The sequence below is a fragment of the Cryptomeria japonica genome, chromosome 8 (genome assembly GCF_030272615.1).
Source record: "Cryptomeria japonica chromosome 8, Sugi_1.0, whole genome shotgun sequence".
Lineage (NCBI taxonomy): Eukaryota > Viridiplantae > Streptophyta > Pinopsida > Cupressales > Cupressaceae > Cryptomeria > Cryptomeria japonica.
The window spans coordinates 487,121,277-487,146,503 of record NC_081412.1 but is presented as its reverse complement, the minus strand read 5'-3'; the positions used below and the strand labels follow the sequence as shown (position 1 = coordinate 487,146,503).

General features: G+C 36.9%; 1 protein-coding gene across 1 annotated transcript in view; it reads right to left on the bottom strand.

Annotated features, from left to right (window-relative positions):
- Positions 1-2,110: 2,110 nt before the first annotated feature.
- The window catches only part of LOC131077276 (large ribosomal subunit protein uL3m), a 34,088-nt gene continuing 10,971 nt past the window's right edge, over positions 2,111-25,227 (bottom strand). Inside the window, exons 3-5 of the mRNA XM_058014729.2 lie at positions 10,795-10,899; positions 2,665-2,778; positions 2,111-2,547 (exon numbers count right to left, since the gene is read on the bottom strand). Of these exons, the coding sequence (XP_057870712.1) occupies positions 2,377-2,547; positions 2,665-2,778; positions 10,795-10,899 (390 nt within the window). The 3' untranslated portion in view covers positions 2,111-2,376. The remainder of the gene's footprint in view (positions 2,548-2,664; positions 2,779-10,794; positions 10,900-25,227) is intronic.

Genomic DNA, 25,227 nt, shown 5'->3' with positions numbered 1-25,227 from the left:
TATCGCAGATTTGTCAATGGTTATTCACGACATTTAGCACCACTTACAAATTTGATGAAGAAGGGGGCATTTATTTGAGACTCCTAAGGCCCATGAGTGTTTTGAAAAATTTAAACAATTGATGACTACTTGCCCAGTCCTTGCATTACCGGACTTCACTAAGCCCTTTGAATTACAGTGTGACACCTCTGGAGAGGGCATTGGTGCAGTGCTTATGTAGGATAAACACCCTATCGTGTTCGAGAATCGGAAGCTCAGAGGACTTGAGAGAAGCTTTAGCATATATGACAAGGAAATGTTGGTCATCATGCATGCTTTGGCCAATTTCAGGTAGTACCTTGTGGGCAGCAAATTCAGCATTAAAACGGATCATAACAGCCTGAGACATTTCTTGGGGCAGCAAGACCTTAATGACCGTCAACAGAAATGGGTTAGTAAACTACAGTCATATGACTATGTCAAAGGGACACAGAATGTGGTCGCTAATGCTTTATCTCACCAGCCGTATCTGAGCTCCATGGTTGACATTTCTAAGGATTGGAGACATCTGATTATAGCAAAGTATGCCAAAGACACTTGGGCTGCAAGTATAGTTGAGGGGTCAGTTCAGGATAGCAGATATACAGTTGTAAATGATCTCATCATTTACAAAGGCAGAATTTTCTTGACCCCAAGATCGGTGATGAAGAGCAGAGTGTTGAGGACTTTCCATGACATGCCTATGGCAGGTCATCCTGGATATTACAAGACCTATAAACAAATACGAGAGTGTTTCACTTGGAAAGGTCTTAAATCAGATGTTCTTCGATATGCAAGGGAGTGTCTTGTTTGCCAACAGAATAAACAGGAACGCACATATCCTGCAGGGTTACTTCAGCCACTTCCCATAACTGATCGGAAATGGGAATGCTTATCTATGGATTTTATTACGAGCTTGTCGAAAGCCCAAGGCAAAGACTGCATATATGTAGTAGTTGACAATCTCGTTAAGTATGGCCATTTCTTTTCGATCACCACTACATACACAGCTATACAGGTAGCGGAGTTGTTTTTCCACGAGGTATTCAAGTTACATGGTTTACCTCAGAGTATTGCCAGCGACAGGGATAGTTGGTTCATGAGTCATTTCTGGCAGGAATTATTCAGACTCTGTGGAACCGAGGTTACTCTGAGCACTAGCTACCACCCGCAGGCAAATAGTCAGACAAAGATTGTGAACAAATGGGTGTAAGGGTACCTCGGGAATTATATAGCCGGACAGCAGAAATTTTGGGTGAGATGGATTTACCTTTGTGAGTATTGTTATAACACTACTCACCATATGTCTATCCAGATGACGCCATTCATGGTGTTATATGGGTATGAGGCCCCTAGTTTTCTTGATTTATTGTTGGGAGACAGTAGAGTGCCCAGCGATGGGAATCTTTTGCAGGAAAACCAGGACATTATGAGAGCCCTCAAGGAAAATATTCAAAAAGCACAAAACCAACAGAAGCAGTATGTTGATCAAAGGAGGATTGAGATCTTTTGAGGTTGGGGACATGGTATATCTGATGTTGCAGCCCTACCGTTAGTCTACTCTCAGGAAGAGTGGTGCAAAGAAACTCAAGCCACGCTACTATGGTCCTTTCAAGATTGTCAGACAAGTGGGTGAGGTGGCTTATGAGTTGGACTTACCGGCTGACAGCAGAGTGCAGATTGGGGATCAATTCACAGAGTTTTTAATAAGTTTTCTGAACCAGATTGAAGAAGTACTTCTGATCAGCATCTGAAAGGTTATTGGCAACAAATCCAAGGCAGCCGTACAGCTACATTGGATACCTACAGCTGCAAGGTGGCGCTAGTCCCAAGAAGGGGCGATTTTGGTCATTAAGGCACCAAAAATCCTGAAATAAATTTGAAAGGGCGCTGAGGTTAGAGGAGTCCAAACGCATCATTGGAGAGCATATTGACTACAACCTAGAGCGTTGACACACTACCCTATGCTGACCATACACTTCCAGCAGCAGCAAATAGCCAAGCAATTTCACTTGGTCAAAAATCTGCATATTCCGGGTATGATTGTAATGTGCAAGTTATCTGAAATGACTGAATAAATTTATAAATTCAATTGCAGCCGTAATATTTCCTAGTCATTGCATTATTTTCATGTTTAATTTCCTGCCTGGAACAATTATTCATAAAAACCCTAGAAACAAAAACAATTTGTTTCAAAACACCAAATTTGCAAAACAAACAAACTCAGCATTGGAGAAACAAGAGTTTCTACAGACAGACAATGTTGAACTCCTCAATTTAGCATAAGAATCTTCAAAAACACTTCTTGTGCCTATTACAAAAGTTTCAACTAAAACCAATGCTTCATGTGTGATCTAGTTAATCCTTCATATATGGATCAGCATTCCCAAGGTCAGCTGTAATAGGTTCTAAAGATAATAAGTCCTCATCTGGAGAGGCAAAATGTGTTGGAAAAGGGAGCAAGGATGCATCTGGTTTCTTGTAAACTGCATCTTTTATGAGTACAAATGCTCCTTCATTTCCAGGTACCTGTTTAAGGTAAAGAAAACATTTACAAAGTTCAATTCAACTAAGCAATCATTATGTAAAACATTTTACAATTTTCCAAAATTAAGTGGTCCAAGAATTTTTAATCTTGTGCCCTACCTGCCCTTTAACCCACAGGAGATTCCTTGCAGGATCTATTTTATAGATATATATGTTTTTTACGGTTCGTTGCTCGTGACCCATATGCCCAGGCATCTTCTTACCTTTGAAAACCTGTTGAACACATAGCTGCATTGTCAATAGTCTGCCAGAAGAGTTGTTCATCATGGACAGGTGACAAATAGCATTTCTGAACTAAAATTTAACATTGAAATTCATTGACAGTACAAATGACATATAGGGTATAGAAACTTAGTGCATATCAACTAAAAATAAATTGCAGCACATAATCATACAAGACGTATAATTCAGCGAAACAATATTATACCAAACGTGTGAAATTAAACAATACATGTTCTCCTCGGAGGTGATATCACAAGAGTGTAGATTAAAGATCCAGACACATGCAAAAAATTTGTACAAATTATTTAATAAATAGATTAAAGATCCACAAACATGTGCAAGAAAGTTGTCAGGACAAGTTATATAATTTTATTATTATATTTATCTCTTTTTCTTTTCTTTGCCTCCCCCTGGCCCCACATTCTTTCCCTGCTTCTCCCCTTCCTCTCCCCATAGTTTCCGCCTGCCCTTCACGGTCAAAACCTATGGAAGGGTAACAATGTATTTATTTTTTAAACTTCTTGTTCATTGGCCCAGAGTACATCTCATCAAATAGGGTTCGACTGTTTACAAGAGAATTAAAAGCTTTGATCTACAACCAACTAAAAATTGCAGGTTAAAAAGGATCTCTCTTTACAAGAATACTAAGTTGTGATTGTAAAAAAGGCAACAACTATAAATGACCAAGAGGGCAATCACATGATGTAATAACCCTTACTGATACTTCGGTTCACAAAAAATGTATTTTTCCTCCAATACTCATTCAATCAAATAATTTTCAATCATATATATCATAGAGAATTGCTGCTATCTAAAGATTATTATAGAAATATTCTCACATCAACCTATTGCAGGAAATGACTGAACAAATTATTGCAGATTTAGTTTGCCGTAGCAAACCCCTATAATGCTTTTACAACCCAGAATGGTTCAGAAATAATTTGAGGCCACTTGTAAATATCGGAGGTCTGTTATGTTGCTGTCCCAGTCATGGTAGTGGCACATTTCCAGTGCTGTCATACAGAAATTGCTGTCAAAACATTAAACCCACCACTCTCCATTTCCTGTCATTTAGTCCTCCCTATATTCTCATGCTTCCATTCTAAGCTCTGGTCATATGTTTGCAATCAGAAATCTTAACAGTCATTGTCAAAATTATAGACTTGCAGTTTGCTAACCAACTTTGCTACCTTTTGTTCGTATCCTTTGAGAGGAGAATGTATTTCAAATTGTTAAAGATTTCTTCTTACAACAATTTACTCCCTACCAGATACTACCTATATTTAGCCAATGCACGCATAATTGCTAACATCTCCTTATCATAAATAGAAAGTTCTCTCTCAATCTCCTTCACATTACTACTCTCAAATTCCATAAGATGCTTGTTCTGCATTAAGACAGCTCCAATTTGCTCACCAAAAGCATCACACTCTAACACAAAGCATTGAAAAAAATATGGCAATGCTAAAACCAGATAAGAACTCATTACCTCCTTGAGCTTGTTGAAGGTTTCTTGTGTTTCCTCTGTCCAGATAGAAAACCACTTCTTGGTCAAATCTATTAAGGTTGATGCCAACTATGAAAAAACTGTAACAAACCCCGTGGAATAGCTGCACAAACTGAAGAATCTTCTAAGATGGTTTAATGTCTTAGGTGATGACTAATCCTAGATGGCCTGAATATTATCTTGATCCACTACGACTCCCTCTACACCAATCACATGCCCCAAATATACAATTTATGTCATCCCAAATTTGCAATTAGATGCTTTGGCATATAGTGATTGTGCCTACACAATTCCTAAGAACTCATCAATATGTTTGAGATAATCCTCTTGTTAGGATTAAGGTGCCGTCTACATATAAAATCATATGTCATATTAAATGGTTCCAACATCCTTGTAAAAAGTCCCTAAGCACTTGAGGTGTATTGAGAAAATAATTTGTATTATTTTATTCTGACCATTGTTTGTGATAGATTCATGAGGGATGAAGGGTTCCATTGTAATGGCAAAGATGACTTGAGCTCATAAATATTTGATTGATTTTTTCCAATTGTGATGCCTAGAATGGGATGGTAAAAGAGAAGTAAATGGGACAAAAAAGGTGACTACTAGGCTTCTCCAAGTGGACGTTTGGAAAGAGGCAACCGTTGTTTCTTCATTTGTGGCATTCCATGTGATATTACATTTCCAAGTTTGGGTGCCTAAGTTGGAGGGAAAGTTTCTAAAGCCAAAACTTGTGTCTTTACACATTCCTAGGACGGAAATCAAAGTATGGGACATTTGGAATGAAGAATCATCTTTGGGTGCCAAGTTTGGTGCATATAAGATGGTGTTGTTCAGCACGTCGTTGGCTGAATTTTAGCATCATAAAGAAGTGTTGGCATTGTATTGTCATTGATGTCAACCGGAATGTATTCACCAGTATGGATGGCTACCGGTATGCAAGGTGTATGCAAGATGCAAGCAGAAGATGCTACCTGTATGGATGTTCACCGGTGAGTAAGCATAAGTAAGCATAGAGATAACTAAAGGTAAGGCTGGTTATGTCAACCGGTATAGCATGATCAGCATGTATGTACTGTCAACCAGTATGCAGGAAGGTGTAGTATCAACCAGTAAACAGGGCCACCAGTGAGCATGTATGAACAAGCAAAAGACAAACTAACAGAGTGAATGATTGTCGGATCACACAGAGTGTGAACACAAAACCGGGAGTAATCCAAGTTAGCTTGAAGTAACCGGCAGAACAGTGAAGAGATGATATAAGGGTTGACCGGTCATTGCAGGATTGGTAGGGAAAGAAGACCGGTAACATAAGGCGAAAACCGGTAGTATGCTTTTTGGTCGGTGACTGATTCTGAACCGACTAAGGTGGATGCCGACGAAGATGAAACATAGGATCCAAGTGGCCAACATGCAATGGTGAAGATTGCATCGGTGAGTTGGTTGTCGAATAAGACTGCATTAAATGAAGACTACGAAAATCATGGAGGATTACGGCTCAAAGCAGTTCAAAGGATAGAGATTTGATTCTTTGACATCTTGATTGAAGCAGGACATCTGATCATCTTGTCGACCTGGAGAAGGTAACTGCTAGACCATTTAATGCGATTGACAAAAGCAGGGTCGATGTTTGCTAAAAATAGCAAACGTGTATTGGAAGAAACAAATATGGCAGTGCGGTATTGTTTTGTTGCAGGTTATCATCTCAAAGAAGAGATCCGATCAGATCTGATACGAATTGGGTCGGCAAAGATAACCCTAGGATGCAAGATTTGATCTTCAGCTTTGGCGGGAAAGCCCGTGTATAAATATGCAGACAAAAGATCAAAGTTGTTGATGCCAGAAGTCAGAGAAGAGTGTGTTTGAGCAATCAGAGAGGTGAAAAGATTGAGTGAGATCAAAAAGGATTCAAGCGACTAAGTATTTGAATCAGAACCGGTAGGAGAGGTAGAACCGGTAAGAGGGGTCTAACCAGTGATCTGTCACAGAGTTGACAGTCAAGTAAACCAGCAATGGTTGGACCGGTAGGAAGGCATCGGAGAGTGAGTGCAGAGTGAGGATCAGAGGAAGTCAAGAAAGACAGAGGCTGACCGGAAAGGGATCAGAGAGAGTGAATAGACAACCGGTGGTAATAGAACCGGTGAGACAGAGAAGAGTTAAAACCGGCTGAAGATATTGATTGCAGGAGTTACAAAATTCATTTGTAACAAGGAGATTTCATTGTATCTAAATTTATCTCATTGTAATCATTGAGTTGGTGCTCGGTGTAGGGGTTGGTGCTCCTTTGGGTTGGTGCTCATAAATCATTAGGGGTTGGTGCGCTAAACATTGTAACTGTTGTTTCATTGTGAGGCTGGATTGGAGCAGTAGTCTCCAACAACATTTCTCATCAAGGTTTTTCCCACATTGGGTTTTCCTCGTACATCCGGTGTTGTGTGATGCATTCCTTGTGTGTATTTGATTACTAGTGTTTTCATTACTTTATCAGTTGCACACACATAGTTGGAAATAGTTTGAAATCACTGATTCACCCCCCCTCTCAGTAACATATTGTGTTCTACAAGAAGATGGATCTTAATCATGCTGATTCCACATTACGATTACTTAATTTCAGATATGCATATTGTAGTAGTCCAAGACTAGTATCTCACCAATTAATGTCATAGCTTGAGATTAAATCTTTCATGTTAATTCATTGGTTAGAGATTGAGAACTTCCCAACCTCCCACATTTCATTCTATATTAGAATGTCATCAAAGAAGACAAGTACAAATTTACACAACTACTTATTAAAAACTTGATTCATACATGACCAAAATGTGGCAGACGCATAGGTCAATCCAAAAGGCATGACCAAGAACTCGTAATGTCCATAGTGGCATCTAAACACAATCTTATGAATGTCCTCTTCTTTGAATCTAAGTCAATGATACCTTAACCAAATATCAATCTTCAAAAAAAATAATGTACTCGTCGATCCTAAGGAGAGGGTTCTTGTTCTTAATGATTTTATTATTGAGAGCACTATAATCAATACACATCTACATGGTTCCATCCTCCTTAACCAGAACTAAAGACAAGAACTAGGTCTAATATGCCCCATATCAAGTAGCTCCCTAATAGCCTTCTCTATCTCCTCGTGTCTTTTTAGATGGTGCTACAAGGTGGTGATAACAAGCTTGGCCCCCTTCTCTAACTCAATGACATGCTCAAAGCCCCTATCTGGTGGCCTACCAAGAGGAATATTACCAAAGACCAAACTACGATTATCCAACAATGACTAAATATCAACATGGTAAGCTCTCTCAACCTTCGAAGAAGCCTTTGTAGAAAAAAAATCATTGTGCTACCCATGCAACCTCACCATGTCTAAAAAAGAGCATCCACCTTTGCGGTAACTAATCTAGGTGATCCATTAGACATATCACAAAGTACCACCTTTTTCCTATCTATTTGATATTTTAATTCCATTGTCAAAATTTTGGGAGTGCTTACCAAGAGAGTGCAGTCACTATACTCCTAACACCACGCCTCTCTCCAATTCCCACTACATAGAAATTGTTTGTCACCCTGTTGTCTAGCAAGATGCTTGACTATTATATATTCTTGGTACAAGTCATAGTACACCCATTTGCAACCATCACATTGAATCCTTCAAAATCAACCACAAAGCCTCTTAATGCTACTAGGCCCCCATCAATGAAGTGGTTTGACCCACTATTGATCGAAATCATCACTCTTTAACCTTGCCTTTCCTTCTAAAAGGGTTTCTTGTCTTTCTTTGATGGGAATGACTTAGAATGAAAAAAAAATTAGTGTGGAAAACTCCATGTTTCTTGCCCTTTTTACTGCATCATATAAAGGTGGGTCAAATGCCTTCACCGAACCTCAAAGTAATTCAGTCAGACCCTCAATAAAATGAACATGTCTCCTCTCCAATAAATCAAGAAACGTCACTAAAAGCCTCTGAAATTCAGACACATAGCTACCATTGAACCCTACTACTTCAGCTGAGCTAGCTCCTTGAAAAGTAGTTTTGGGTCCTTATCAAACCCATCAATGAGTCTCTACCACCTGAAATCTACATAAGGGTCTATGGAGTTATGTCCCTATGTCACCATCTCATGGTACCAAAACTCATGAGCATCCCCCTCCAAATGAAGTGTGGTATATTTTATTGCATCATTCTCAACCATGGGATTTAATGAGAAATATGTGTTTAGTTTCTGGATCCATGAACATGATGTGCATTGGTTAGAGCCATCAAAGGTAGGTATGGACAACTTGCCCAATCTTCATTGCAAATCCCAATTGTATTCCTTAATTTTAGTTGGCAAAAATAAGTCATAGATATAGCAGCATGAAATTAATTCCCTAGTTACGAGTACTCATGCAAATAATCCAGATAGCTCTCCATTATTCTGCTGTCCTCCATTATCTTCTAGAATTTATTCTCTGCTTCAAAATGTAGGCATCGAGAATCTAGCTGTTGATCCAATAACCATTCCAGTGTAGTTAGTTTCGTTGTTCCTAGCAAGTTCATTGGACTACTGCAAAACATGTGCTGTGATATTCAAAGATCCCGATTTATTATGAATTGATCTGTTATGGAGACAGAGTTAATGTTGCATGGCTTTGTGGATTCAAACAGAGCAAGTGATGTTGATGCTAAGTTTAGCACTTCAAGATTTTGTTTCAGCTTTGGGTCAAGTATGATATCTTGATTCAATATGAAATAGGCAATAGTAGCATTTAGTTCAGCTGAGATAAAGTACATGTAGCTTCTTTTGCTAGTTGTGATGCAATCTAGCTTCACAAGTTGATAACAGAAATTACTGATCGAATGTTGAAGCCAACTATACTACACTGTAACAATCAAAGTTACAACAATCTCTCTAAATATCCAATATTTCATGATTGCTCCAAGCATGTAGATATTTGTTCCTTAAAGATGGAAATAAAAAGGGTGCAGTAGTTGTTCAGCATGTACCCTCAAATGGTTGTAAACATTTTGACAAGCCCTTCTAAAGAGGAAAGTTTGTGATTTTTTGAGTTAAGCTAGGCTTGATGCAGAAAACCTTCCTTGTAAAGAGGGAGTGTTATTTTTTTAGATCAGCTGTGGTTCTTTACCAGCTAGCACAGTGGCACTTAATCTTAAATTTGGGCACAAAATATCCTATATTTAGTGAAAGCTCCAATAGATGGGTGCTTATATTTAGTGTTAGCATTCCTAAATCTAGTCACGAGTGTCATATCAGCTCCTTGACATTTTTTTGTTTATTTATCTCTTTTTATCTCCAATTTTTGTTCTGGGTGCAGCAGCAGTTTTATGTCATATTTTTAACAAAAAAATGTGATAAGACTCCATCTCTAAAGCACTTTAGTTCTGTTTTGTGCACCCAAGTCAGCAGGTCTATTTAATGGCCACGGGCACTTGCTTTTGTAATACAGAAAAATTCAAAATACGAAGAATATTCACACAGCAAGTAACATAATTCTTATTTCATTTTACTAATTAGTTTTTAAATTTCAGCAAGCATATTCATTCTTTTTCATTTTTGCTGGTTAAAGTACTCAAAAGACAACAGTTTTGATTGACATTTCAGTTTGTTGATAAGATTATTTTCTGAGTGCAGAATCTGCATACCATGGGCTGGATTTTAACACATGCAATTGCCCACCAACTATTGAGACAATTGTAACTAAGCCATACAAGGAAATCCAGCTTCTTTGGAGAGTGGCTTTGTCATTTTTATGTCTAAAACCACCCAAAAGAAAGATAGAGCATATCACATCCTTGAATCGTTTGTTCATTTAGTTCTTCTTGGCGAATCTCTGCTATTCTTAACTACAGGCCCTTAGAAATAAACTAATTGCTGAATTGTCTGCGATCCAGAGACTCCACACATTTTTCCCTCAGATAGACATCCAGAAAAGCATACACTAATTGGCATCATAGCATCTGCACGGTCAGAAATAAATTGCATGATTGGATACCATCTTAGTATGAAAAATGTGCAAGACTTAAACAGATTAGGATTGGGTGTGTGCATCAGATCAGATTTACAATAAAGCATTGTAATACCCCACTCAGTTCAATGAATATGATAGTCCCCGACCCATCAGTAAACCATAAAACTAGATGAAAATGGAATATATAACTAGGAATGGAATCATCTAGTTAAATTGTTTTTTAATTAAATTATTGTACTATTAGTTTATTGGATGAGAGAGATTCTAATTTGTTGGCCATCAGCTACGATCACATCAAGAAATGACTGTATGAATCATAGACACTGCTGCAATGTCGCATAATGGTCTAACTCCAGTAATATTTTAATATTTATTTGCATAAGTACTTAATCTACTATGCCATCTTTCAATCGATTAGCATGGTAAAATCAGATAATACCATATTGGCATATACCATCATATAGCTAGAAAAGGGAAACTAGCAACCAAAAAAAGAGAAATGTATCATTAAGAAGAGTGAACAATACCTTTCCAGGATCTTGTCTGCCACCAGTTGACCCGGGTTTTCGGTGGAATTTTGATGAACCATGAGATGCTGGGCCCCCAGCAAATCCCCACCTTTTCATTACCCCCTGTTCCAAATAAAGTTAACATTAAGCTCCCGATCTACTATCTTTTTCGGCCAAGGAGAATTGTAATTGCACTAGAATTATCAATCAATTATCTATCCTTAAATATGAAACAAAGGATCAATGAGAACATGGTCCTCATTTGTTTTGAAGCAAATTTAAAGCTTTTCTAATTTCAAATAAGAGGAACAGTTGCTAGATCCTTATACAAAGAGCATATTCATATTTATTCTGTTTGTTCACCATTGGCATAGAAAAAAATCAAACAGTATAACAAAACATAAAACACATAATATTTGTAAACTACTTAAATGAGGCTTAAACATTGAAAATATGAATCTTAACTACACAACAATTGTACATCTTCTTAAAAAGTGAAAGCAAATGCAATTCAACCAGTAAGAGACCTTTAAACAGCTTTCGAACAACTCCTGAAGAATCAGGCTACTTTAAAAAAGATCAAACCATTACATGGTTATTTATCACTTGGACTTAAGGGCAGATGGAGCTTGAATTTAGATCTCACTCAGTTCAGAAAACTGAACATCTGTGTCAAACAATGTGAATTACAGCACTTGTCTGAAATAGTTCAAAGAATGGCCCCAAGGGGAAAAATTTCCATATAACAGACAAATTAAGATACTATAATCTTCTAGAGAACAATGTTGAAACTTGAATCTTGATAAATAACTAGTGTTCTCAGGAGGCACTAAATATACTCTACAAATGCTTTACTAACATTTATTTTCTCAAGCATCTTGCAGGTACTTTGCATATCCTATCAATGATATATCACAGAATTACGTTGGACTTGGCTAAAGCTATCATGTCAAATTATCATGATTAAAGTGCACCCTTAGCATGCCTTCCGAATGTTCCTTCATTCCTACAGTAAGACAAGTATTGACATTATTATAAAATATTTTGGTTATTCAAAACCGTGTCCTTTCATTCCTCTATTCCACACCCATCTAAGCCATTTAGGTCCCCTTATGTCGTTTTTTTCTGACGAACATCACTGGCCATGGACAGCGAATCACATTTCTTATGTTCTCTCACATAGACAAAGCTGACTTCACCATCCATGGCTAATGGCATAGAAACTATTGATATTCAACTTGAAGCTTGGTAACCCCAATTATACATTAATCCTGAGGCCATTTCTACATTAACAACTACCAGATCATCTCCGGCCTTTTGCAAATTACAGCAATCCTATCTATCACTTTCAGATTCTTCTATTGGAAGGACAAAAAGGTCACATACCAAAAAAAAAAGTGTAAGACTTGAAAATTTGGACTTGATAAATGATAAAGAATAGAGCAAAACTAACCAATATGCTGCCATAAACCTCTTCACAAAAACCCTTGTAGGAGACACATTAGAATTGTACCATTTTTATTTTTCACCAACACATCACACAGACTTTAGCATGTGTATCACAGGAAACATACGGCGCACAAAGCTCAGAAACTTTCTGCATACATCAAAGAAAGAACACCTGTCGAATCTACACAGCCAGATAAGAAATATGTTGTGAAAAAAACTGACGGCTGACAAAACCTCTGAACCACAAAATTCATCATATGAAAGAAAACGCACATCCCAGATTATAAGAAAATGCAATCAAAGGACGTGCCAACACTCTGTGAACACCAGTGAGCCGCCCAACTTCAGTCATATGTGGAGAAACAGTTGAAGGACACCAAAATGTACACCTGGCAATTAAGTAACATCTTCGATCCATTAAGGAGACCAAAAAGCATAAACACAGCCAACCGTTGACATCAATGACAGAAACAATCAACAGTTTTATGAATGATGAGCAACTCTCAAGTGAGTGGAAGCGCCTCAAGGGCTGAAAGAGAAAGAGAATTTGATCAAGACTTAGGAAAATGAAAAGTGGATATCAAAAAGTTTACAAGTGTGGATGAAAGCTAAATTCCATGAGTGCTCAAATTCCTTGACCTCAAAAAATCCATAATGTGAATTCTCAAATTCTTTGACCTCGGGGAATCCACGATGTCACTTCTCAATTTCCTTGACCCCAAGGAATCCAAAATTTGGGAGTCTTGAAAGAGATAAAAGATGAAAATCACCTTAACTCAATTTTATCCATGGATTTTTAGAGTTTACAAGCAAAGTAGTTTTAATGGTGAAAACAATTGAACACCTCAATGAAGCAAAATCAAGAAAGAAGAAAGTGAAGAACGATTGAAGGAGATGAAGTGCTATTTCCTTGACCTCAAGGAATCCACGATGTGACTTCTGAAATTCCTTGACTCCAAGGAATCCACAACTTGAGGGTCTAAAAAGCTAGTTCTTTCCATGAGTTGCACTATCAATTTTATCCATCAAGCTAGGTTGAGGCGAGCGAGTTTTATCCATGTCCTCATGATCGAATCCAAGGATTTACCTATTGCTCCTCAAGGAATCCGCAATTTTAGCATGATAACCAGAGTTGGGCAAAGGGCATGAATTGGTGACTTAGTGCTTAGGACGATTCCAACAAGGAGAGATTACTTTCAATTAAATTTAGAACTCCTTTACTTGGCGAAATTCATAAGTTGATCAAGAAGTGAATGTTATCTTTGAGTGCTCAAATTCCATGAGGTGGAGAAATCCACGACTTCACTTCTCATTTTCCTTGACCTCAAGGAATCCATGACTTGATAGACTTGGTGGTGAGGAGAGATGAAAATTGCAAGCTCAAGTTCGGCCTTGAAAATTTCAAAAACTTCAAGTAAAATGCCTTTGATGATGAGAATAAGGAAGAATTGAGGTAAAGCAAGTTCATGAAGGCGGGAATTCCTCGACTCCAAGAACCACGACCTAGTGTGTTTGAAGGGATGAACGCCTAAGTGAAGCAAGTTCATGGAACAAGGATGAGAAATGATAGAGGAATGCAAGGAAAACAAGAAAGTATGATGCAATGCAACGATTTTATCCTCCACTTGATGAAATTCATGAATTTTTGATGAGTAAAAATTTATCCTTGAAGCCAAAGAAACCCACGACCAGTAGGTGGGGATTCCTTGACCTCAAGGAATTAATGAAATTCTGATGGAAGGAATTAGAAGATTACTCTTGCGGGTGGTTTATGTTTGAGCAAGGAATTTAAATGAGTGTAGGAGAATCATTTAAGGTTTGGGTGCAGAACGAAATATGAAGAATAAGAGGTGTATTTGGGAAGAAGTTTGTGTATAACCTTCAAGGCAATATACAAAGGAAGGGTGAGAAGAGTTGGTGTGAGAGAAGTTTTATCTGTCTTCAGGTATTCTCAGAAAAAACTATGTGCACAGCAGCTGCCATCATGTCCAATGCATGATTTCCATCATACTGAGACCAAGTTTTCAGTTTTATTTCTTAACGTTCAGGTCTTTGGTAATCAGAGAAAGAAGAGAGCAGATAATTTAATTTGTCTTAAGTCACTGTGCAAGTTCTGGTTTGTAGAGAGTATGAGTCATCCATTGAGTACGTTGCTGCTATGAGTTTTATACATTTCAGTATAAAACAGTGAGCTTACTGGTGTAATTCATTTTAAGTTTTTTGTATGTAAAGGTTGAAGCCTTGTGACTAAGGTTGGAGCCTTAGGTTGTAAGAGTGGGTGCTCTTTGATGTAACTGGGTTGGAGCCCATCTTTGAGAGTGAATACCGTGGCTTTTTACCCTGTTGGGTTTTCCACGTGATAAAAATCTGCATATCTGTCTCTCTTGTTGCATGCTCTTAATTTTTGGTTTCAAGCTTTTAATTGTGCTAAAACACTGATTCACCCCCCCTCTCAGTGTTTTCTACAAGAGAAGAGTCTACAATGCAAACAAAGGAGAGGACAACATCATGTCAAGAATATCAACCCTCAAGGATAGCATGGAGAGAACTACACAATGATGCAATTTGGGAATATCTCTCACTATCATCACATTCATCAAGGAGCAATTTGAAATGTTGAGTATAAAAAGATATTTCTCAACTACAAACACTTTGTGATGATCTACAAAATGAGCAAGCTGAGGTGGAGCCTAGTCATCATTGACCCAATCACATCACTCCAAGTCAAAGCATCCAGATTCAATGTACTTGACTCATCCAACGAGGATAACTACCACATGTGGAGGCACAAAGTTTGATGTACCTAACCTCATCACTCATTGGTCGGCATTCAAAGAGGGGCATGTGTCCTATTCATTGTAATTATCTCATTGGTCAAGGAGTTTGTTATAAGAAACCCTAATTAAGGTTTCATTTTGTAATATTGGCCATTGATTTGAGAATCAATCTAAGCCTTTGAATAGTAAAGAGCTCTCTATAAAAGGCTCAATCTCCTCATTTTGTAAAGGTTAATAGTGGATCATTTGTTAGTAAGGAGATAGTAGTAAAATAGAGTAGAATAGAGTAGGATGAGAAGGCAGAAATTGTTGCCAAAGCATGTAAATAAACATACTTTTCATTGAATTTATGGTGAATAGTGGCGTTTCTTCTACATGTTGGTTTCTTGTTATATCCTCAAATTAGATAGGGTTCATTGATTATGGTGGATGCTTATGAAGATATTATGATGAATTCCTCAGTTCATACAATTTGTGGTTTGCTGATTGTAAGTCACATTGCAAAGTTAGCCCGAACCTCGTTATTATCCTAAGTTTGATTGTGGATACTTGTTCAAGTTGCGTCAGCATTCGGTATTTGAGTGATGTATTTGCTGTGCGAAAATCTTCCATTTCTTTAAAAGATTGCATGAATCTTTTGTGGTTGTTGTCATCATGGCAAAGCAAGGCTTGATTTGAAGGAGTTTGTCTAAGTAACATTCATCATCATCATTGATCTGAGGAGTAGCATAGTCTTTCTCAACCCTTTATCTTTTTTCCCTTCTTTTCAAGTCAATTAGAATCCATGTTCCAGCAAAATTCAAGAGGACAAAATCATGCAAAACCCAGAATCCCACGCGAACATCACGAATTACAGATGACCAAACACGATTTTTTATGTGAAAAATCGATCAAACCCCAAAATACAAAACTTCGTTTTTAAGGAAAAACGGTAAAACCCAACAGAATTTTTTAAGGATAAAAATTATTAAAACCCTCAATAATTTTTTAAGGGACAAAATTATAAACCCAACAGAATAATTTTTTGGGGATAAAAATTATAAAACCCACTGATATTTTTTAAGGAAAAAAATATAAACCCACGAATAATTTTTTCCAAAAAATTATTAAAACCCATCCAAAAAAAATTTTAAGGAGAAAAAATTATTAAAAAACTCTCAGAAAATAAAAACTTTTATGGGAAAAAAAAATTTTAAATAAACTTCCAGCTCGAACTGCATCCACAAATCCTAGACGAAACACACATAACGTGGGAATGAAAAATCTTGTGCACAAAAGCCAGGTCACGCAAACCACTGGAAAAAGTCCCGACGCAGACAAAAAACGCAATCAGAAAATCCACAAATAGTGCCAAAACATGTGTCGAAAGAGAATCTGAGCCGTCGAACAAAAACGGGTCGTCGCTCAAAGAAAGGAAAAAATGGTCGTCGCTAAATCCTTCACAGACAACGCGGCTTCAAACCCTCTACCGCACACAGAGAAAGCCGCCCAAGCACGGATCACGCGCATAGGGCACAAAAAATAGAGGCGTCGTGCAGCATGAACAAACCCTGTTGTGCAAACCACAGAGATCGCGCGCAGAAAATAAGACAGCCGCTTTGAAAATCATGCCAAGAAAAATGTAGTCGCCGCCTAGAAAAAAGACATCACGGAAGCCCTCGAAAAATGCCTTGGCAAACTCGCGATCTTCAGAAAAACCTGTGCAGACTGCAGAAAGATGACATGACGCAAAAAACAAAAGAAAATCTCGCAATTTTTCTTATCAGCCTGCAAATAAACTCATGAAACAGTCACACGCGCTAAAAAAAACAAGATTACTGCGCCTAGAAAACAGATGCGGGGTTGCAGCCATCGCAGGTAGACAAAAATACGTCCACAGAAAACAGAGGCGTGCAAAAAAACTGAAGGAGGCGTATCAAAAAGACTCAAAGGTGATGTGGGCAAAAAATAGCAGAAACCCTCAAAGAATGCCCTCCCAAAATCCTGAGCCCTCCCATGAGGGAGACCGGCTCAGACCCGCTCTGATACCATATTACTAAAATATTCAATGTTATATTAAACAAGAAGCAAAAGCTTAAATAGAAATTACAAAGACGTTGTTTCTAAAAGAAACAAACGTTAAACAGGAGACGAAAATAGAAACTACCTAAGATGACAATTAACTAAACAAATAGAAAGATATTATTCTAATACGGAACCTTGAAGTCATCTCGTTTGATCACACAGTTTAACATCTGAGAGGTCTTTGTTCAAGAAAGGATACAATACTTGGTATTTTATTATGAGTTGCATAGTGTCATAAAAAAAACATCAACACACAGTATGCTTATGTAAAAATCACCCATATATATATATAAATGAAAATTAATGTTCTGACCAGAATTATTGATGAAAGTACAATTTCATAAATAATTTATGATCGATACCAAACTGGTTGAAACCCTGTAGAAACCAGATTGAGTGACCAACTGTAGAATCAAATGATATGGCTGATATAAGCACTCTGGCTAAAATATCATTGCTGTACCCTTAAGTAGCTGCTCAAAAAACTAAGAATAAAGCACCCAAAAATGCAATATCCATCACAAATTCATTGAACTAATCCACTGCTAACTGATATCAGTTGATTTAATAGCTCAAGTCTGCACCCTAAGAAGAATTTACAGACATAAATGCTGCTGTTTTAAATAAGATATGATATACTAAAAATCACATTTGCAATAAATAAATGGCTCTTATTTAACAAATGCAAGCTCCAAATGGTATGACCAGCATCTGAGGGTTTTCCCCTTCACCCAACACTTGAATGTTATCAATATAATAATATTTAAAACACTACAATGCAAATCAGAAACGCATACCACTGAAATGTCCCATAAATTCCAACAAACCCAAAACACTGATAATCGCAACTACAACCCAAGTATCTGAAATTTGAAACTTCACGCAAATAAATTAGGGCACAAATCATTTAGCTCAATTGTTATCTCTGGGTGAAATTACTCGATCAGCTAGGTGGGTTCCCATCCACAAAACTGATTGCCTGAAGCCAGGTCTGGAATTTGATGGTCACTTCTACCTGTCATGAAAATTTTATAATGGTTTGGTCTTTTCGATGCCTCTCATTTAACGTTTTGAGTATAATATAAATTGTCAAAAAAAGTTTAATTTGTGAAGAATTCCATGTAAAAAAGTTCAATAAAATATTTTTTATTGACTTTCTTAATCATACATATTAAAAGGTCTTTGTACACCATGCCTAGTATTATCACTTTTGGCCCTCTTTAAGAAACACATTAAAAAGTTTGCCACCATTTAAATTTATAAAAATGTACATAATATAAGTTGCCTTTTATTTCTCAACAAAAGTGACCTTTTAATTTAACTATTTTTTTTACAAAGGATCACATATGACTTGACCTACCAACAAACCCACCCCTAGTAGATACAGGTGGGCTCTTTATAAATTTGTGCTTCTTCATAAACAACAACCCAACAATCACTCATAGAGATCCTTAAGGCATCAAAATAACCCTATGATCATAGCAAACTATATTGTCCATGACTAGAGATGTACCATGAAACCCAACTACCATCCATCTAACATGGAAAATGTCTTAAACCTCTCCAAATACAAAAAAAAATAACCAAACAAATAGTTAAATGCCAAAGTGACAAATGTGTTACAAATAAACCAAGAAAATGATGCCAATGAAAAAAATTGTAGATATAGAAGTTGACATGTCATGGGCTTCTACCATCATAACCTAGAAATGAAGCAATATCAAACTTCTAAATACTGATGAACAATTCTCTTCACAAGATCAAAAGCTGGACACTCACAACAATGGCCCCTTATTTTCAAAATTTTATCACTAAACACCGAGTTGGGAACCTACTGCTACTACTCTTTGGCCTTAAAACATTGAGGCAACTTACAAAATCATAAGATCATTGAGTCTTACATAAACAAACTTCTTGCAAAATCAACATTTACAAAAAGCCACCCTCATGATCTAAGCACAATTTTCAAACACCAATTCAAGAATAAGTCTTAATAAATGTGTTACACGGGGACACATTCCCACCCCTCAAACCCCCGTCCCCATCCCCTAATGCGTGGATGGGGGGACATTAGGGGGCATCCCCTAGCCATCCCCCCTCCCCCCCCCCCCAACTAAAAAATCCAGAGACCTGAAACACGTCCCTAAGATTGGAAACAGCAGAAAACATATAGGGGATGCCTAGTCGTCCACAAGGTACCTGGGGACATCTCAATCGTCCATCAACAGTACCAGTGACAGCTAGGCATCCCTTGAAGAAAAGCAATTTTTTATAATGCTTTGAAAATAAATCTTCATAACATAAAAAAAATGGCTGTTTTAATATCATGACAGCAGTACCAGCAGTATAACATGATAGCATTATCTGCAACAATAAAACATATCATGGCAGCAATTTACCAGCAATGAAATTAATCACGACAGCAGTGACAGCAACAACTGTAGTATAACAGCAATAGCCAATAAATATATCATGTTCCAATTCATAGTTGATATTATAAACTATATAAGAGTTCACACTAACAGTAATACTATGGATTTCGGATTCCAATGTTCCAAAAGTTCCCAAACTTCAAAATTCTTGATATTGTATGAGTCAGTTATTATTCAGTTGCAAAAGTGATTAAGGGTCCAGTACATTGCGGTATTGTGTGGGAAGTACAAACAAACAATTTCTGTTTGGAATGTGGTTGGCATGCAAGTTTCTGCAGATAGCATCACACATCATTTTAACATTATATTGCTGCTGTTAAACTATTGTTCATTAACTTGTAGAAATTCGTCTCTCTCTCTCTCTCTCTCTCTCTCTCTCTCTCTCTCTCTCTCTCTATACACACACACACACATATTGCCATCCACCTGCCATCCCAAAAGAAAGCCCTCCTGTCCCAAAATGTGTCCCCTGGTGTCCTCCTTTCCCCATCCCAAAAACACTATGGAACATAGCCCAACAACCCTCACAAGTGCGTCCTCAAAGTTGCATCAATATATGAATTGTAGTTCATGGTTTCTACTTTCTAAGCATGGGATTGACACAGGTCTCCCTAGAATCAAAGTCATTATTGACTTGCCAATAGCAATTCCTCAAACAAGGTCATCTTCAAAAGAATTTGGATACATCCATACATTTGTCCTTGAATTTGCTTATCATACACATGCCATCAACTCCATCCTTAAGAAAAGGGCAAAGATAAAATCAACTGAAAAAGCATTTGCCTTCACAAAGAAGTCCCTTTGAAAACTTCCTACTTTGCAACCACCGTCCTTTGAACATCTTCTAATTTCATATGTATCGTCTACACCCATTTTCATTGACATGATGCTTGTAAAGACAAGACAGAAAGATTATGCCATTTGCTAAGGTTATTTATCAATTGACTAAAGACACACTACAACAAAATGGAATGCATTTACTCGCCATATACTTCGCTATTGAGAAACTTAGATATTTTATGTTAAGCCAAACTACATTTGTCATTTCTTTAAAAAGGCCTTCCAACCTAGAGATAGAATTGGCAAATGGATGTTCTTTCTCATGGAATTCAACCTGAAAATTGTTATCTATAAAGCCATCAAGTGACATATCATAGACAACCAATCAGAAGTTGCACCTATCTCTTTCAAAAGGCAAATGCAAGAGGCATTAACTAACAAAATGCATCATGAATATGAGGCAATGATCAGTTTGTTTCACTTGGAAACCATTACAGTAACTAGTAGCATGAACTTGAAGCCCAAGCCAATATGTTATCAAAGATTAAATTCATGCAATCAAAAGATAAGGCATCCCAAACAAAAGAACAAGAAATTACTATAGAACTAAATGAAGACACAGAGTATACATTTTGATAGAGCAAAATGCTAAATGACAATGCCCAAGGTAAGGCAAGTTGGGCGCTGGGCTGGGTCATGGGGATACCTCTAGAGTTAAAAAAAAAAAATGCTACATGACAATTAAGATAGCATAAGTGCTCGCTAATACATTTGGCAAAATGTTCTCACTAACTTTCCAACTTCATTTCAATGTTGCTGACAATATGGCCAAATGCCCCTGACCTAAGCATGACAAATCAACCAATATCCATGTATCTTAAATTGTGTGCCTTAGGAGTTCCCGAACTAGTTTGTTGAATATATGGTGATTAAAAATGTAGAAACTAACTAGCTACTAAACAACAAAATGAGGTCGACACATAAGGCCCTACAAGATAACTCACCTTACACATCAACCTAAAAATGATACCCATATTTGTCACTTAACGCTTATGCCAAAGTGCCTAGTAGAAATTCATCTAAATAATCAAAAAACTAATGTTTCATCACAATTTTTGAAAACTGAGAAAAGGGTATACTTCACAAGTTGTTGTCAAGCATTACTCGCCTATTCGCCAAACAAAGAAAGCCTTTCCAACTACATGAGGACTTTATTCACACCCCTCTCATCAAGCTTCAACCTATTGAGATTCCATGTGGGTTTTAGAACATTACTAGCAAGTTTTGTAGAATGGAAGATGGGCATACTTACATTACAATGCATTTGAATTTATGAAGAAGTAGGTGTAATTTTTTATTGTATTTTTTTCATTCTCAATCAAATCATTTGTAGGTTTGGCATTCCTCAAACCATGGCCTTTGACAATAATGACAATTTCGAGAATTAATACAAGCGTACAAATTACCCATACCTCATCATCCAAAACACAATGCACAAAATGAAGCAAGAAAGAAAATCCTATAGAAAACAATTCAAAACCAGCTAGCACCTCAAACTTTACACCACACTATGGGCACACAAAAATAGCATTGGGGCAGTGACTAGAGCAATTCCCTTCTTAATCAACAGCCCCAAATTTGACCTATAGTTACAAGTTAATTCAGCTTCCTTAAGCATTTCCCTACATGGCATTATCCCCAATAAAGAACTCCATGAATCATATCTGAATTTCTTCATTAGTCCGCAATCCCGAAATTGTTTATGAAAGATATTAGGAGCTGATCAAACCAAATCAAAGAAGTGAACATGGCCATGTGAACATATTATATTCCAAAGATGATGACGAGGTGGAAGGCATCTACTAGTTTATCAATGTGCAGGCTAAAACTTTAAAAAAAATCATGCTCAGCGTCTCTTAGGTTATCACTGAATTCAGTAATATGATTGGCAAGTTTGGTTCTTCCTAAGGTGGAAATTTCATCTCATCGGCAAGAATGTTTAGTTTGTTCTTGGTCTTAAACCAAAAATTATTTTGTGCAAACATAAACACCAATAACTCTAGGGCAAACAAAAAATATCTCTTGGATGGCCTCAGACATAATCTTGATATTAAGGAATCATGTTATGCTCTTAATCTTTCTTTACCTTGGATAACAATATTAACTCAAGCATCCCATCAATGGGTTACTAATCTGTAAAAATATTTGAAGAAAGGCAAAATGGAAAGCCCCTTTGTTGGATGGGAAGCTTAACTTTGATGGTGCTTCTTACTGTAATTATAATCCAACGAGTGCTAGAATGTGATTTGGGATGCTTTAGAGGCTTTTATGATAGGAGGGCAATTTGGGAATCAAAACAAATAATGAAGTTGAATAGTAGTCACTTTTGTCTAATGACTTGGCTTATTCATAAGGCCTCCACAATATCACAATAGTGGCAAACTATTCAATAGTTATCAGTTCTTGAAAGAAAGCAAATTACCCCTATTGGAAGCTAAGAACTAATTTGCAAAGAAATTTTGAAAGGGAAAAATAGATTTGATTCTATAGAAGTGGTATATTCTTCCAAGGAACAAAACACAGCCACAAATTTATTAGCCAATAAACGGTTTGATCTTTGTAATGTTTCCTCCTTAGAAGGCCATGAGATATCTGATTAAGATGGTCTTAGAAGGTTTATTGATGAAAAAAAACTGTCATAATAAGTTGGTGTCACCAACATCCATATGCTCGCAATTATTAAATTTCAAAGCCTTTGTTGTCATGCAGGGATACAGATTTTATTGTTACTGCTTTGTGCATGTATATGATTGGCCATGCATGGGCTTTCCTTATCATTCTGATCTTCAAGTGAGCGACTTTGTGTATGGATATCTCTTGTCTTGCTTTTGTGTTTACTTGGTATGGTGGTTTGCTGCAAACAATATTTTTGGTTTTGTTCACATGGTTGGTGGGTTGGCTTCTATTAGATCATAAGATCATAGGATACTAATCATTATAAACAAAAATATAAAATAAATACAATGAAATTCCTTTGAGCATAAATTTTACACATAACACAAGATATACATTGTAAAACCCTTTCGAGAAAAAAACCCCATAAAGCATCATCAAAAACACTTACAAAAAAGAGTCTATTAAAAATAGACTGAACCTAGGGGCACCGCTCCTTACTTCCACATGGCCAATAAGACCTTTTCTGTATAGTGATGTAACTCACTATAAAACTCCAAATTCACCCACTCTCAAATGAGAGAGAACCTCCTAAAAAATAGAGGAGAAAGGGTGGCAAAATACCTTACAGGGTATTAGTCACAAATATTCAAAGTAACCATTCATAAATAATTAATAATCTAATATTTATTAGATTATTAATTATTAAATGGTATATACTTTAATACATAAGGTTTTATAACCTTATATTAAAGCAATATATAAATGTTACAAGGGTGACCCATAATAACATTGTGTTCTAACAGCTTCTAGTGTTTTATTCATGGCAACGAATAGTCCAACAGTAGAACTTTTAATATGGAAAAATAGATTTGATTTTGAAAGGCAATACATTATTATAGGAAATAAAATATATTAGTTTTTAGTCACTTAAGGTTGATCTTTTTAATGATTTCTCCTTAGAGAGCCATGAAATCTATCCAACTAAGAGGATCTTGCAAGGCTCATTATTGAAGATAGGTCGTCATGACTTTCTGTCGGTGCCGCCACCCTCCATATGTTGGTAATTATTACATTTCAAAGCCTCAATTGTTGTGTAGGGATAGCAGATTTGGATATCATTGCTTTGCATGTGTAAACGGTTGGGCATACCTAGTATTCATTTGTCATTATGATACTTAGGGTTATATTTCTCTATGATACAAGCAATTTCGTGTATGGGTATCTCGTGTCTACCATTTGTGTTTGCTTGGTGTGGTAGTTTACTACTAACAATGTCTTTGACTTTGCCAACACAATGGGTCGGGTTAGCTTATGGTGTTTATTCATGGCAAGAAATAATTTTAGCAGGCCCAAGGACCTCTCTTTTAAGGGAGTGTTGGCACATAGGCTGAATAAGATTTTCAGCTACTACAATCCATCCATGTTGAAGGTGGCAAATTCTATTTTGGATTCTCATGGAATTGAGGACAATTGCTTGCTTTTCTCTCATGCTTCTTTCTATCAGCTTTTAAGGCAATGTTTGTTGTGGTTGTCTTGAGGAACTCTTGGTGCAATTAGATGAAATTACAAATGAGTTTATGATATACAGCATTCAAGGTTTGGGGCAGCATCTGAAAGTGTGAGTCGAACATTCAAATAAAGCTATGCATTGGGAACTACTTGACCTTACCAAGGAGGTGGGCAATTTCTTCAACTTCTACAAAGCCTTGTGACAAAAAATTCAAAATATAGTTATTTCTCACCATGTGGCCATTCTTGAGGTTGCTAAGCTTTGAGAATGCTGTTTTAATTCAATTTGTGTGTTTAGTGGAGGTTATTAATGGTATCATGTTGGAATGCCCTAGAAGTGTCTATGGAGTCAATGATAGTATTGTTGAAGACTATTGCAACCTCAAGGAATGGTGTGTAGAACAGGGTGTTTGGTCATTGGAAGATAGCCATGTTGCTTAAGAATAGCATAATGCGGAGCTTCTAAACTCTCCTAACTATGTCTTATTTTTATGGTCTGGATGTGTGTGATCAGCTGGCAACTATATTTTTTCCTATTTGGTGCTATGTAGTTTCTACTCCCCTCTATGGGTTGACGTTTTTGTTTTTTTCCTATGTTGCTTGTTCTTGGGTTATTTTTTATGTATTCCTATTTTGGTATATGTTTGTAGCCTACTCCTTAGTTTTTTAATATAGGATTTGGCCATGTTGTTCCTCTCTTTAAATATAGGATTGGGCTGCTTAATAGATCCCCTAATCTACTACTTAGAAAAACATTCAGCTCA